This window comes from Rhinoderma darwinii, chromosome 10 (assembly GCF_050947455.1).
Source record: "Rhinoderma darwinii isolate aRhiDar2 chromosome 10, aRhiDar2.hap1, whole genome shotgun sequence".
Classification (NCBI taxonomy): Eukaryota; Metazoa; Chordata; class Amphibia; order Anura; family Rhinodermatidae; genus Rhinoderma; species Rhinoderma darwinii.
Window position 1 is genome coordinate 72730556 of NC_134696.1, and position 15735 is coordinate 72746290.

At 42.4% G+C, this 15735-nt stretch overlaps 1 protein-coding gene across 1 annotated transcript; it reads right to left on the reverse strand.

Moving 5' to 3' along the window:
* Positions 1-5393: 5393 nt before the first annotated feature.
* On the reverse strand, positions 5394-11305 carry LOC142661490 (phospholipase A2 inhibitor and Ly6/PLAUR domain-containing protein-like). The gene is made up of 5 exons (XM_075838893.1): positions 11171-11305; positions 10664-10783; positions 9116-9262; positions 7883-8026; positions 5394-5616 (listed from the first exon to the last, which is right to left on the reverse strand). The coding sequence occupies exons 1-5, from the start codon at positions 11289-11291 to the stop codon at positions 5402-5404; spliced, it is 747 nt and encodes a 248-aa protein (XP_075695008.1). The 5' UTR covers positions 11292-11305; the 3' UTR covers positions 5394-5401.
* Between the last annotated feature and the right edge of the window lie 4430 nt (positions 11306-15735).

Here is a 15735-nt window from a genome sequence, read left to right on the forward strand (position 1 = left end):
TAATCCAGCGCTGAGTTCAGTTGTAAGTTAAAAAGGAAGCGTTGTTCCCATCTTTATTGGAGTAATACAATTAAAAATCGTAGGGAGACGCAGTCCCAGAAAAATTGTGAGTAGGCGGTGTGCCCTAGCCTACGCGTTTCGAGCAGCTCCTGTGCTCTTAGTCATGGCAAAGAAGTGACTAATATTATTAATATATAATATTCTATTATTCTATAAGTCCCAGGTCCTCCCCCTTTGTCATTCGGTGCTCCAGCCCAGTCTGTCTACATTGGAATCGGATGCTTGTCGTGTCATCTGATGACATAGAGTAATTTTACCAAATTACAGGTTTTGATTCTGTGACTCCCAATTATTTATACGGCTCCAATAACCTCAACCCCGGTGCAGTCAGTGACCCAGAAGACGGAGGTTTTAGATTAAACTGAAGATTGTTAATGTATTTAATGCAGATATTGTAAGTGTCCTTATAGTGTGTAGTATGGCGAATTATTATGATTATCCTGCCCGTAGCTTTGAAGATGGCGGCGATCAGGTGATTTGGCCACGTGACGGCTTCCCGGCTTTCTGCTCTTCTACACCAGCGCTCAACCGGGACTTAAAGAGGCTCTGTCACCAGATTTTGCAACCCCTATCTGCTATTGCAGCAGATAGGCGCTGCAATGTAGATTAAAGTAACGTTTTTATTTTTAAAAAACGAGCATTTTTGGCCAAGTTATGACCATTATTGTATTTATGCAAATGAGGCTTGCAAAAGTCAAAGTGGGCGTGTTTAAAGTTAAAAGTCCAACTGGGCGTGTATTATGTGCGTACATCGGGGCGTTTTTACTACTTTTACTAGCTGGGCGTTCTGACGAGAAGTATCATCCACTTCTCTTCAGAACGCCCAGCTTCTGGCAGTGCAGACACAGCCGTGTTCTCGAGAGATCACGCTGTGACGTCACTCACAGGTCCTGCATCGTGTCGGCCACATCGGCACCAGAGGCTACAGTTGATTCTGCAGCGGCATCAGCGTTTGCAGGTAAGTAGCTACATCGACTTACCTGCAAACGCCGATGCTGCTGCAGAATCAACTGTATCCTCTGGTGCCGATGTGTCCTCGCTCGTCCGACACGATGCAGGACCTGTGAGTGACGACACAGCGTGATCTCTCGAGAACACGCTGTGTGTCTGTGCACTGCCAGAAGCTGGGCGTTCTGAAGAGAAGTGGATGATACTTCTCGTCAGAACGCCCAGCTAGTAAAAGTAGTAAAAACGCCCCGATGTACGCACATAATACACGCCCACTTGGACTTTTAGGGCATGACCACACGTGGCGGATTTCCTCCGCAACTGTCCGCATCAATGCCGCACAGAATCTGCGTTGCAGATTCTGCTGCGGATCTGCACAAAATGTGCCGAAAATTGATGCGGACTAGCTGCTGCGGACTGCGGGAAAAGTGCTTCCCTTCTCCCTATCAGTGCAGGATAGAGAGAAGGGACAGCACTTTCCCTAGGGAAAGTAAAAGAATTTCATACTTACCGGCCGTTGTCTTGGTGACGCGTCCCTCTTTCGGCATCCAGCCCGACCTCCCTGGATGACGCACCAGTCCATGTGACCGCTGCAGCCTGTGCTTGGCCTGTGATTGGCTGCAGCCGTCACTTAGACTGAAACGTCATCCTGGGAGGCTGGACTGGAGACAGAAGCAGGGAGTTCTCGGTAAGTATGAACTTATATGTTTTTTACAGATACATGTATATTGAGATCGGTAGTCACTGTCCCGGGTGCAGAAACAGTTACTGCCGATCGCTTAACTCTTTCAGCACCCTGGACAGTGACTATTTACAGACGTCTCCTAGCAACGCTCCCGTCATTACGGGAGCCCCATTGACTTCCTCAGTCTGGCTGTAGACCTAGAAATACATAGGTCCAGCCAGAATGAAGAAATGTCATGGTAGTAAAAACAATACGCTCCGCAGCACACATAAGATCTGCGGACTTCATTGCGGAAATTAGAATCTCCATTGAAGTCAATGGAGAAATTCCGCCATGAGTCCGCCACTGCTCCGCAACAGACAGAGCATGCTGCGGACACCAAATTCCGCTCCGCAGCCTATGCTCCGCAGCGGAATTTTACGCCTCGTCTAAACGAACACTGCTAAATTAAAGTGTAAGTCAATGGACAAACGGCACCGCTGCGGATTAACGCTGCGGAGTGTCCGCAGCGGAATTTAAGTGAAATTCCGCCACGTGTGAACCCGCCCTTACTGTAAACACTCCCACTTGGACTTTTGCAAGCCTCATTTGCATAAATACAAAAATGGTCATAACTTGGCCAAAAATGCTAGTTTAAAAAAAAAAAAAACGTTACTGTAATCTACATTGCAGCGCTTATCTGCTGCAATAGCAGATAGGGGTTGCAAAATCTGGTTACAGAGCCTCTTTAAAACACTCAATGCAAAGCTGACAGCCCTCCCATTGAAAAAAATGGGCCTGTAATGCCCATCTGATTCCTTCATGGGAATTTCAAATCACCTGACCACGGCCATTTTGAAAGCTATGGACAGGATAATCGCGCCATCCACTGTTTACTAAGCCGTTCCAGAGCGAGCATGAAATGAAATGAGGCGCGGGGGTACATGATGGGGGTATTTACAGTTATCTGTGTCAGAATACAGCAACTTAGGGTGTCTTAGAAATGTCATTATCGAGTGACCAGCCCCTATAAGTTGTCTTAACATCACGTTTGACCACTACGCTCGTCGTATTCGCCAGGGAAGTTACCGGCGTATACAATGAATGTATCCATAGGGTTCCATTGACCCGATTTACACCAAAAAAAGTGTCCATATGGCATATACGTTGAGCAGGTATACATCAGAATACCATCCCCCATAAATCTAAAGTCATTATGATGATGTCCTTATAATATGGAATTGCCAGTTGAGCAGTTTTCTATTATATTCTGGAGATTGTTACAAACTGAGTGTTCCAATCAGCTAAAATAAGTCCCGGTAAAACTTTTTTTAAAGGGGAATTCCAGTTGGGATCTAAATAATTCTATTAATTAAGTCACGACTCCTCAGTGTTGGCTGCTTTTATGCCTGCTCCATTATTGCACAGCTCTAATCAGGGACTCCAGCTTGACTGCATTGTCTATTGTAGTCTAAGGTGGTCTTAAATCTATCGCCTTTCATTAGATTCTCGGACCGTTGCTCTATCCCCCATCCTTTACACCATTGCTCTGCTCCATTAGGGTACAGCTATGATCAGTGACTCCAGCCTATTTCCATTGTCTATTAGGGTCTGAAGTAGTCTGGAATACACCTCCTGTATCATCAGAGTCTCAGGTTGCTGCTTTATCCCCCCATGCTTTACACTGCAGCCCTGCTCTTGCATAAGGAGAACCCCAGCACAAGTTCACCGATGCATGTTAAGATGATTTCTCTTACAGTAAGGTAAGAATGATGACATTTTATGTGGCTTTGCTCAACTGTTATCTGCAGGTCAGGTCCCTAGAAAGCACAGGAAAGAAATAACAGGAATCATGACTGCTAATTATCTCGCGCTGAGGAGTAGCGTGATTGTGTTAAGGTCCACGGGCAATGATCGGGTAAACGAGCATTCATACAAACACTCGTTCTCGATCATTGCCCTGTGTAAACACTGCAAAGATCAGTCGAAGAACGAGCAATCGACTGATCGCATCTTTTATGCGATTATAAAAATGGCCACTAGTCGGCAGCAAATCTCCCTGCTGCCGACTACTGGCCATTTTTATAGTCGCATAAAAGATGCGATCAGTCAATGGAAATTCATGGGGACGAACGATCGTAGTAACGATCATCGCTCAGGAGCAAAATGATCGCCGATCAACGAGTTGTATTGTCTTACGGCGCTCGTGATTGGTGGTGAACACGGTCGATATCTGCCCGTGCAAAACCATCTGAGCATACTGATGTGATGCATACAAGATGCCGGCTGCATCCTGGGGGAGCACTAATCAGCTGCTTGCAGGCTCCAGGGTAAGAAAATAGTGTATAGTCTAACCATACCGATGTAGCCATCTTTATCTTGACTCTTAACGCATTACATACACAGTGTCAAGAAACTTTAACTTTTCAATGACTTTTCATTGGTTTTTGTTGTGTGATATCAGGTTGCAACAAGTTATCAGAGTCAAGATAAAGATGGCTACATCTGTACGTGGAAGGAGGCCGGATCTTCTCCATTTTTTAATAGAATAATGGTGCAGAATTGTCTCATTCATGCCTCATATGCATAGACTTGACAAATGATAAATGAGGAATATGTTGCATATGATATGTACAAACGGCCCATGAGATACACAAAACCCTTCCCCCACCTCGTCCACTGCCCTGTTCCTTTTCAACGGCTGTGTGACCCTAGGCCATGGGGGTAACTCGGTAGTGATTTTACACTCCATCATTATCTGTGCTGATCAATGTCTAATACAAGTAATTATTACATGGTGGCTGCTCCGAGGCCTCATCTTCGCTCCTGTAACCAATCACTCATCTTATAGGACTCCATTATATTATCTCATCTCTGTGCCCATAGCTCTAGGTGTGCCCTAAATACCTGTCCGGGCAGAGAACGCAATTATCTGAAGAGTTAATCCCCTTACAAAAGAGAGACTTTTATTTAGAAGTTCCCACAATTCAGGGAAATTCTGGTAGAACACGAATGTTTCATTGTAATCATTCATTAGGGGACAAATCAGATCTTATCTGGGCTGTTGCTTAGTAACGGAAGACAACGTCGGTGGGTGACACCTTGTGGGAAGTATGAATGTCCCTCACATACAGCAGAGGGACTGGGGGGACTGTTCATGCATGGTGCCAGCATTTTTGGCTGCCTAGCAGAGGAGGAAAGTGTTCGGGATCCAGTCCAGGATCGTCGATTGTATTAATTATGATGCGGGGCTTTTTGTCTCATTGTCGGAGTTCTTCTTTAACATTAGAATTCCTCATCCAGCTTTGCATATCTGTTTTCTGTGCCTCCTAAATACATTGTCTCTTGTTTTTTTTATTAGAGAAGCTGAAATTATTGTATTTCCTTTATATCACAATTGGAAAGTGTTGTACAAAATTAGAAAAAAAAAGGTCTGTTATTTGCCCAAAACACCACTCTTATGGTCTGGGGTCTAGGGGATATGTTTGGTATTGCAGCTCAGCCCTATTCTTTTTCATGAGTCTATTATGCAATACCGGACACAGCCCATAGACAAGGGCGGCGCTGTTTCTGAAAAATTAAAAAAAATTAAAAACATTTTATAGGATACAATACAACCCCTCCAACTTGCTTTCCAGTATTATATCAGACAAAACTGCTCTGTAGTCGTATAAGACTTGTAATTATTCAACAAAGGCGTGAGATAGACAGGACCGGCAGCAGGAAGCTTTATAGAGAAATGACAAGTGTCAGGACAATGAATGTGACAGATATAGAGAGCAGGATAGTGCAGAGAGGGGCCCACCATCCCACCGCCCGGTTGCACATAACATTAGTCTTTACATTTTTGTAATAATGTCCTTTTGCGTAGGATGTGCCAGATCCAGCTCTGCAGATCTCATTGGTGGTGCAGCCATGTAAGCTCTCCGTGACAGTGGAAACTTCTGTAAGAAATTAACAGAATTTGTGTAAAAACCTGAGATATATCTAAGGATGAGTTTAAGGGGTATAAGAGTTTATATATAGAATGGATCTACTGAGTTACTTTGTAAAAATATTAAATGACTCGCCCTGTACTGATCCTGAGTTACATCTTGTATTAAAATCCAGAGCTGCGCTCACTATTCTGCTGGTGGAGTCAGAGTGTAGTTACATGACATTACTTATCCTGTACCGATGCTGAGTTACATCTTGTATTAGACTCCAGAGCTGAACTCACTATTCTGCTGGTGAAGTCAGGGTATGTGCACACACACTAATTACGTCCGTAATGTACGGACATATTTCGGCCGCAAGTTCCGGACCGAACTCAGTGCAGGGAGCCGGGCTCCTAGCATCATAGTTATGTACGACGCTAGGAGTCCCTGCCTCGCTGCCGGACAACTGTCCCGTACTGTAATCATGTTTTCAGTACGTGACAGTTGTCCTGCAGCGAGGCAGGGACTCCTAGCATCGTACATAAGTATGATGCTTTAAGCCCGGCTCCCTGCACTGTGTTCGGTCCGGTACTTGCGGCCGAAATACGTCCGTATTTTACGGACGTAATTAGTGTGTGTGCACATACCCTCACTGTGTACATACATTACATTACTTAACCTGTACTGATCCTGAGTTACATATTGTATTATACTCCAGAGCTGCACTCACTATTCTGCTGGTGTTCAATGTGTACATACATTACACTACTTATCCTGTACTGATCCTGAGTTACATCCTGTATTATACTCCAGAGCTGCACTCACTAGTCTGCTGGTGGAGTCACTGAGTACATACATTACATTACTTCCCCTGTACTGATCCTGAGTTACATCCTGTATTATACTCCAGAGCTGTACTCACTATTCTGCTGGTGGAGTCACTGTGTACATACATTACTTAACCTGTACTGATCCTGAGTTACATATTGTATTATACTCCAGAGCTGCACTCACTATTTTGCTGGTGGAGTCACTGTGTACATACATTACATTACTTATCCTGTACTGATCCTGAGTTACATCCTGTATTATACTCCAGAGCTGCACTCACTTTTCTGCTGGTGGTCACTGTGTACATACATTGCATTACTTATCCTGTACTGATCCTGAGTTACATCCTGTATTATACTCCAGAGCTGCACTCACTATTCTGCTGGTGGAGTCACTGTGTACATACATTACATTATTTATCATGTACAGATTCTGAGTTACATCATGTATTATACTCCAGAGCTGCACTCACTATTCTGCAGGTGTAGGCAGTGTGTACATACATTACATTACTTATCCTGTACTGATCCTGACTTACATCCTGTATTATACTCCAGAGCTGCACTCACTATTCTGCTGGTGGTCACTGTGTACATACATTGCATTACTTATCCTGTACTGATCCTGAGGTACAGCCTGTATAATACTCCAGAGCTGCATTCACTATTCTGTTGGGAGAGTCACTGTATACATACATTACATAACTTATCTTGTACTGATGTTGAGTTACATCCTGTATTATACTCCAGAGCTGCACTCACTATTCTGCTGGTTGTTATGGAATACAATTGACAAGTATTTCAACACACACAACACCTTAGCTGAGATCCTATTATGCAAGTGAGGTTACTAGTCACATTTTACATAAATAGCCACATGGCCACCCACTCGATTTCCAGCCACATAACCATCCATATTGTGCTGCATGTTCCCGGCTGTATTTCCATTAACATTGTGCTCTCAACTTTGTTACAGTCCACATTTTACATGCTTAGACACTTCACCATCCATATTGGGCATTCATTGCCCCCCCCCCCACTGCCATTTTCTTGTAGGTTGCCAACCACATGACCATCCACACTGCACATACCCAGCACATGGACATCCATGGGGTTCATTCCTAGTCCAAATTTCAACTATACATCTACAATTAAAGAACTTTTATAAGTACCAAGGAATGACCCAAAAAGCTCTACTGGATCCATGACTATCAGATAATGACAGGTCCAACTATATCACATGGGTTTCAATGTCACCCAAAAACTGGACAAACTGGTGTAGCTATAGGGGTGCATTGTTTTCAGTTGCACCCAGAACCGAATACATATGTTGGACCGAAAGCCCCTCTGCCACATTTAAAGTACAGCAGTACTATAAATGGCAAGTGGGGAGGGGGTGCAGATTTGGTATTGGGGCTTAGGTTCTTCAAGGAACATTCCCTATGAATGGTAGTAGCGCTTACCGTGCACCTCGGTTCTCATGTAGTGAATACACCGTTGTTCATTGCCGCCACATTTCAAGCTACTGCGTCCTAGACAACGGTCTGAGTTAGGGACAAAGCAACTCGGACAGGTAAGTCCATTTTCATCAAAGTTGACTGAGGGTACTAAGAATGAGAAAGCCAAGACTGAATGAAGGCGCCTTTTAAAAAAATAAAAATAAATTGACCAAATACGTGAATACTTTTGCACAAGGTATGTTTTTGGGTAACTAGGTAACAGACTTTTCCCAGAATTTATACACAGTATGTGATCCTTACCTGACCACTATAAAGACTCTCTCTTTCCTATATCCACAATGAAATGTGCAATGTTTAGTATAGTAGCTTGCAGCTGTTACATCCATGACCTCCATAACCTCCAAAGCCAGAAGTTATGCGTCAGACTCCACCCCCTTATGATATTTCTCCTTCCTGACACAGGAGTCAATTGGCAGGTGCACACAATCATGTGACAACTAGGCTCCGCCCAGAATAAGGAAAGTTTAGATAATGGCTTTAGGAAATTATATATCATTGCTTGTTGCCAAAAGGAAATAATGGAATTATACATTTATAGTCTATTATTTTATGACCTATTATCAATATTCTCCTACGAGGGGGTCATCATTATATTATTAAGTGATGGCTGGAGTTTTCCTTTACATTTCTTATTCTCTTCTTACTCAGTTTACGTTTCTTATTTTCTGCGTATTCCTTTAAGAGCAGCTATCAGCCTTAGGAGGAGAAATTCAAAGATTATCTTCTAGATATATACCAGAAGATCTCATTGGTGGAGCCAGTGAGTTCATAGACTAATTTCCGGATTGTAGGAGCTTCATAAATCCCTTTGGTAAATATTCTGAACAAAGTTCCACATTTTTGAGGTCTTCAGTGATGGAGTCCACTAGGAACTTGGGTGGTCTATATGCTCAATCATGAAGGCCACTAATGTGATCTTCTCATAGGTCTCCATGATAGATGAAGGTTAATTTTAACTGGCTTTCGCTTGACCATTCCTACTTTTCTTTCGAACAGTTATTACCGAAGTCTAAATGCCTCAGTTGACCTTCTATGACTTACGCACGTTACAATATCATACTAAAAAAGTCTGCAATGATACCAAAGAGGACTACACTTTACCAGAAAAATAGGGTTCCCCGTATAGAGGGTCTTTTTTTCCTAATGACTAAAAGGCCTGTGCAGATGGACACTTACAGGTAGGTAATGGCATCTGGCATACATTATGGTCACAACAGGTGGTGTTCATCAATATAGTCTTGGTTGAGCTTCTTATGCTGCCAGCTCTACTACATTCATTGGATTTACCAAATCGTTTCGTAATTTCTACTTCATCTCTTTGATCTGGAAACAAAAATAATCCATAAATACTTGTTGGCAAAATTTAGGACAAGTCAATGTAGTCATATAAGTAAAATATTAAAAGGGTTTTCTGGAACTGTATTATTAAATGCCCATCCTTAGGATAAGAAATTAATATCTAATTGGTGGGGGTTCAACTCCAGACATTTCCACCAATCAGCTAAGTGACGGGATCACAGGCTCCAGCATCTTCTTCATAGTTTATCCAGACACAGTGGTATATTTTGAATGGTTCTGAGCTGCAGTACCAGGCACAGCCACAAAAAAATGTATGGTGCTGTGCCTGGGTAGACAATGAAAAGGATGTGGCGCTGGAGCACTGCAGCCTGTTCTTCAGCTGATTGGCAGAGGTGCTATTTTAAGAATAGGCCATCAATTTTTAGCCATCCTGTAAGACCCCTTTAAATACATTCTCCCATACAAAAAAAAAAAATCATCAATAAATTGAAGTCCTTGGGATTTGTTTTAATCTGTCTAGGTACAAAATTATGTCCTTCACCTTTTTGAGACTGAAGAACTAAAATGAGATAACCCCCTGTACATATGGACATAATAGAGGGGGGATCCTGTGATCGCAATGAGGTCACTTTACGCCTTGATCTCCATGCAGGTTCAAATCAGGTGGGGGGGGTGCGAGCTCGGAGAAGCAACAGATACACTGAGACGTTTCTCAAAGTAAAAATCCTTCTGACTTTATTTGCAGAGACACAGAGTTTATATAGTAAAAATATCACATAACTACGTGCAGACACACATGAATCATTTACATTCTTGTGGTTTCTTCCCTCCTGATTTATGTCTCTGTGTACATAGTTCTTATCTCTTACATCTAGTTGTTAATCTGGTGTCTGGTCCTTATCTATCTTGGCTGTATGCACAGAACTCAAACATCATATAAACAGACTCCTTTGTGTCTGGTAAGTCCTTGTACGGGCCCCAATTTCTACTATCTACAGAATGTCTGCAAATCTATTCCATTACCTTTCAATAATACCCAACATATATTCTAATACATGTTCTTCTCTTCATCATTGCACTCATTGAGGTCCCAGATACATTATACATATATTTATTCCATAACAATCCCTTACTCTGGGCCCAACTCTGTTAGCCAAAGTGAAGAACCACTGCGAAGAGCAGCTCCTGCTCTGAAGGACTCAGCACGACCATATATCACATGGTCACCCATTCATTTGAATGGGCGCCATGCAATACCACATTTCTCCTTTAGTGGCCGCTGCAGGAGAAATGTGTGTAAACCCACAGTTTCCGCTGCCTTACCTGCATCAATCAGCTGATCGCCAACTGGTACTTATAAAGATTAATGATTGTTCAGGTGGCACAACCCCTTTAAGAATGTATTTAAAAGAGATGTACTTATACCGTATATACTCCTTGTTCTTTCAAACACACATACGTCCTCCTCGGGCATGCACATATGTGCCTGGTCCAAGCAGTTGTCGACGTTGTAATCATGACAGAAGTGGCACCAAATAAAATTTCCTAGAAAGAAATATGAGAACAAGCAGTTTCTATATTATTACTTAGGGTAGGGGCCAAATGGAAGGTACTCCCATGTGACACTTATGTTATGTCAACAGGACTCATTGAGAGAGAACGGGGGTCCTCTGACGCCATCAACAATCCAAGGCGGAGACAAATGGCAACACATGTGCACGGCTGTCTCCATTGGTGTCAATGGATTATGAATACCAAATTAAGTAAGGGTGGGACCCCCAAGTATCACATATTTAGGGTGTGGATATGCCATAAATGTCTAAAGCAGGAATACCCCTTTAAATACTATCTATGTGGTATATAACTCTCAACATCTATCTATCATATATACATTTACATCACGGTGACTTTTTTTAAAACTTTTTTACTTACCTGCCGGTAATTGCTCTTTGGTACTCGAATTATAGCATAGCATTACATCCAATGATCCTAAGTACTTTAAAACATTCAAAATTCCATTTCCTCTGCAAACATTTTTAGAGGCACAGCCCATTGCATGGATATAATATAATTCTACAAGATAAAGATGAAAAATACTATTGAAGAGGAGGCATGAATCAAACATTTGTTGAGGTGGCCATACAGCTTTTCCTCACAACTCCCCCGTACACATGCTCGACACGGCCAAATGTGCATGTATTTTCAATGAGGAGGGGGGAATAAGCTGCTGCCAGACGTATCTGCCATTGGCTTATCTCCCACAGGAACAAAGGATCGGACATGTTGAAACTCAACATGCCCGATCTTTCTTTCCCCCGACATCTGTTGTCCGCCATTCATCTAACATGTATGGGCACCCTACCTAGAAGTAGACATGAGAGTAGAAGAGGTATAGTTGGAGGGTGGGTAGGAGTCATCTGTTTCTGCTCATCATCATGTTTTGATAGCTCATTAAAGGGGTATTCCGGTTATAGAGGAGGGTCCCAACGCTGAGTTACGAAGTGGTCGGTCTTGGTGCGGTTTTACAGAACTCCCATAAAAGATATGGAAACAGCGTTGCACAGCGAGATATGCTGTTTCTGCGATTCGGGAGCTACTGAAACAGCATATACTGTGGATATGCCATAAATGTCCGGCATGGGAATACCCCTTTAAGGAGCATTATTGCCCCACCCACTAAGTGATTCTGCTCTGTCAAAAATTAGGTGACTACCAAGGTGACTTCCACTATAACTCCCATAGGGGTTGTCACTGATCACTTGATCGATTGTCGGTCTAGTAATAAGGGGATAAATCTTGTATTAGGCAGATCTGCTATTCAGGTGTCCAGGAAAACCGGGGTACAAGCCAAGTGGGTATTGGCAGCTATATTAGTTATCACCAAACATTGACCAAAAGAGGACAACTCAAGGACTTATATAAAAAAAAAATTAGGGGTTTGTTTTTTTGGTGGTGGTGGGGGTATGTGTTTTTGGGAGATAAGAACTTTTTGGGCACAGGAGTGCTACGGTCTAAGACCACTATGGTTTGTGGCAAGATGCTGCAGTCAGTCATCTCCTGCCTGGACTTCAACCAGGCAAGCAGATTATCTTACCCCTTTAAATGCAACGTGTGGAAAGTTAAGTGACCACCCCCCATTTTGTGTTGTTTTTGATTACCATACGGGCTGTTCCTTTAATAATTTATGCAGTACTTCTCTTCTCCAGTACACATCAAAGAGTACTTCGCTACACACTTATTCTTGGTGGGCGAAAAGCAGGATGGGCACAATACTCAATTTTTAGAGTTGTTTTCGGGTGGCACTACAAGTAAACACATAAAAGCAGCTTGTGAAAAAATCAGCAAGGAGCGGTTATCAATGCGGGTTTTCTGGTTTATTAACACGTTAAGGTATGTTGGGATCAGCTACAGACACAGAAGAGAGGGGGTCCCATAGAAAAGGCTAAAACTGGTCACCCTATGATGGTTCTGAGATTTGCCACTCAGGACTGAAGGGTCTGCAGTTCCTTGGGGGATTGCATTCGGCACAGGTTGTCTCCCCTAATTGGGATGCGACCAACCAGGGCTGGGCCCCCTTTCTCCAAGGGCCACATAGCAGCCACATGGACAGCTATCCACACCCCTTGTAAGATGATATAGTAGTGTCTCCACCCAGGAGCCAATTCACACTGTGCACTAGTACTAATAGATCGCCCCCTATGTGCAAAAAATTGCACAACAGTAACATTTCCCTGTGTTTTCCTGAGGAACAAGTGTATGTAAAAAATTATTCAATATACTTGCGCAGCTCCCAGTCTTTGACAATAACTGGGATCTTAATATGTGATACATATTAGACTCTGTTCATACTACCGTCACGGCTTCCGTTCTTAACGAAGCTATGACAGCTATGACAGATCAGTTTTCAAATACCATTCTTATAGAACACCATTTCAGTCCACCCATAGAATGAATCTACATAAAAGTTGTGCCGCTTGTGCATACTTTACATTTCATATCTTGTAATGATTCTAATTTACAGCCTGTGTTATACTCCAGAGCTGAAATCACGATTCTGCAGTCTTCAGAGTTGAAATCTCCCAGCATTTCCTGCTGATTCAGTGTCTGCACAGACCTTGCTCTGTTGATTTGCATTCTAATAATTGCAGTTTTTACACCAGAAACTGTCCAATAATGTGATGTAGAGAAAAAAATATATACTCTACCCCAGTGCATTATGGGAGTGCAGCACACCTGTACCACTATCACTAAGCATGAATGAGACCTAAAGACTGAATATATTAAGAAAGTTTGAGGAATACTTGTCAGAAATATTTTTTTTTTGGACTTCGCTGAACAAGGGGACACTTACAGAATGGACGAGCCGGTGTGCAATTATCTGTCTCACAGCAGGTAGAAGCATATGATGTTCTTAGCAATGGTGTTGTGAAGCTCTCACTGACATTACATTCTCTCGGTTCGAGGCAGGTTCTTCTGACGAATACTTCCTGCGATTGATCATCTATGATAAAAATAATAGAACAGGAGGAACTTGAATGGCCACCCAACACCGCAAACCCCTCCATCCCTGACCAGTTGCTCATTCTCATGAAAACATCACTCATCGGCATGACTGCACGGCTTATTGATATATTAAGTGCCCAAAACACCATGGATCAGGTCAAAGATTGAGGATGGAAGAACAGGGGCTAAACATGAGCTGCAACATGTTCCATATTGAAATCGGAGAGAGGTCGCATTAAGCATTGGGGCCCCTCACCTCCTGGTGCTCATATAAATGGCACTGTAATCTGTACACTATATGGCACTGTAATCTGTACACTGCATGGCACTATTATCTGTACACTGTGGCTCTGTTATTTGTACACTGTATGGCACTGTTATTTGTACTTTGTGGCACTGTTATTTGTACACTGTATGGCACTGTAATCTGTACACTGCATGGCACTATTATCTGTACACTGTGGCTCTGTTTGTACACTGTAAGACACTGTTTTTTGTACACTGTATGGAACTGTTATATGTACACTATGGCACTGTTGTTTGTACACTGTATGGCACTTTTATTTATACACTGTAAGGCACTGTTATTTGTACATTGTGGCACTGTTATATGTACACTGTATGGCACTGTTATATGTACACTATGGCACTGTTATTTGTACACTGTATGGCACTGTTATTTGCACACTGCATGGCACTGTTATTTGTACATTGTGGCACTGCTATTTGTACACTGTATGGCACTGTTATTTGTACATAGTGGCACTGTTATTTGTACACTGTATGGCACCGTTGTTGCACACTCACTGCATGGCACTGTTACTTGTGCATTGTGGCGTTGTTATTTGTACACTGTATGGCACTGCTATTTGTACACTGTATGGCACTGCTATTTGTACACTGCATGACACTGTTAGGGTATGTGCACACGATAGCAGGCATTTACGTGTGAAAAGACAGACTGTTTTCAAGAGAAAACAGCTGCCTCGTTTCAGACGTAAATGCTGCTCCTCGCATTTTGCGAGGCTTCTCTGACAGCCGTAAATTTTGAGCTGAGCTTCATTGAGTTCAATGAAGAACGGCTCAAATTACGTCTGAAAGAAGTGTCCTGCATATAATGTATATGTGTCCTGCATATAATGTATATAAGTGTCCCGCATATAATGTATATGTGTCCCGCATATAATGTATATAAGTGTCCCGCATATAATGTATATAAGTGTCCCGCATATAATGTATATAAGTGTCCCGCATATAATGTATATAAGTGTCCCGCATATAATGTATATAAGTGTCCCGCATATAATGTATATAAGTGTCCCGCATATAATGTATAGAAGTGTCCCACATATAATGTATAGAAGTGTCCCGAATATAATGTATATAAGTGTCCCGCATATAATGTATATAAGTGTCCCGCATATAATGTATAGAAGTGTCCTGCATATAATGTATAGAAGTGTTCTGCATATAATGTATAGAAGTGTCCTGCATATAATGTATAGAAGTGTTCTGCACTTCTTTTGACGAGGCTGTATTTTTACGAGTCGTCGTTTGACAGCTGTCAAACGACGACGCGTAAATGACCGGTTGTCTGCACAGTACGTCGGCAAACCCATTCAAATGAATGGGCAGATGTTTGCCGACGTATTGTAGCCCTATTTTCAGACGTAAAACGAGGCATAATACGCCTCGTTAACGCCTGAAAATAGGTCGTGTGAACCCAGCCTAACTTGTACATTGTGGCACTGCTATTTGTACACTGTATGGCACTGCTATTTGTACACTGTATGGCACTGTATGGCACTGTTATGTGTACACTGTATGGCACTGTTATTTGTACACTGTATGGCACTGTTATTTGTACACTGTATGGCAGTTATTTGTACACTGTATGGCACTGTTATTTGTACACTATTGCACTGTTATTTGTACACTGTATGGCACTGTTATTTGTACACTGTATGGCACTGTTATTTGTACACTATTGCACT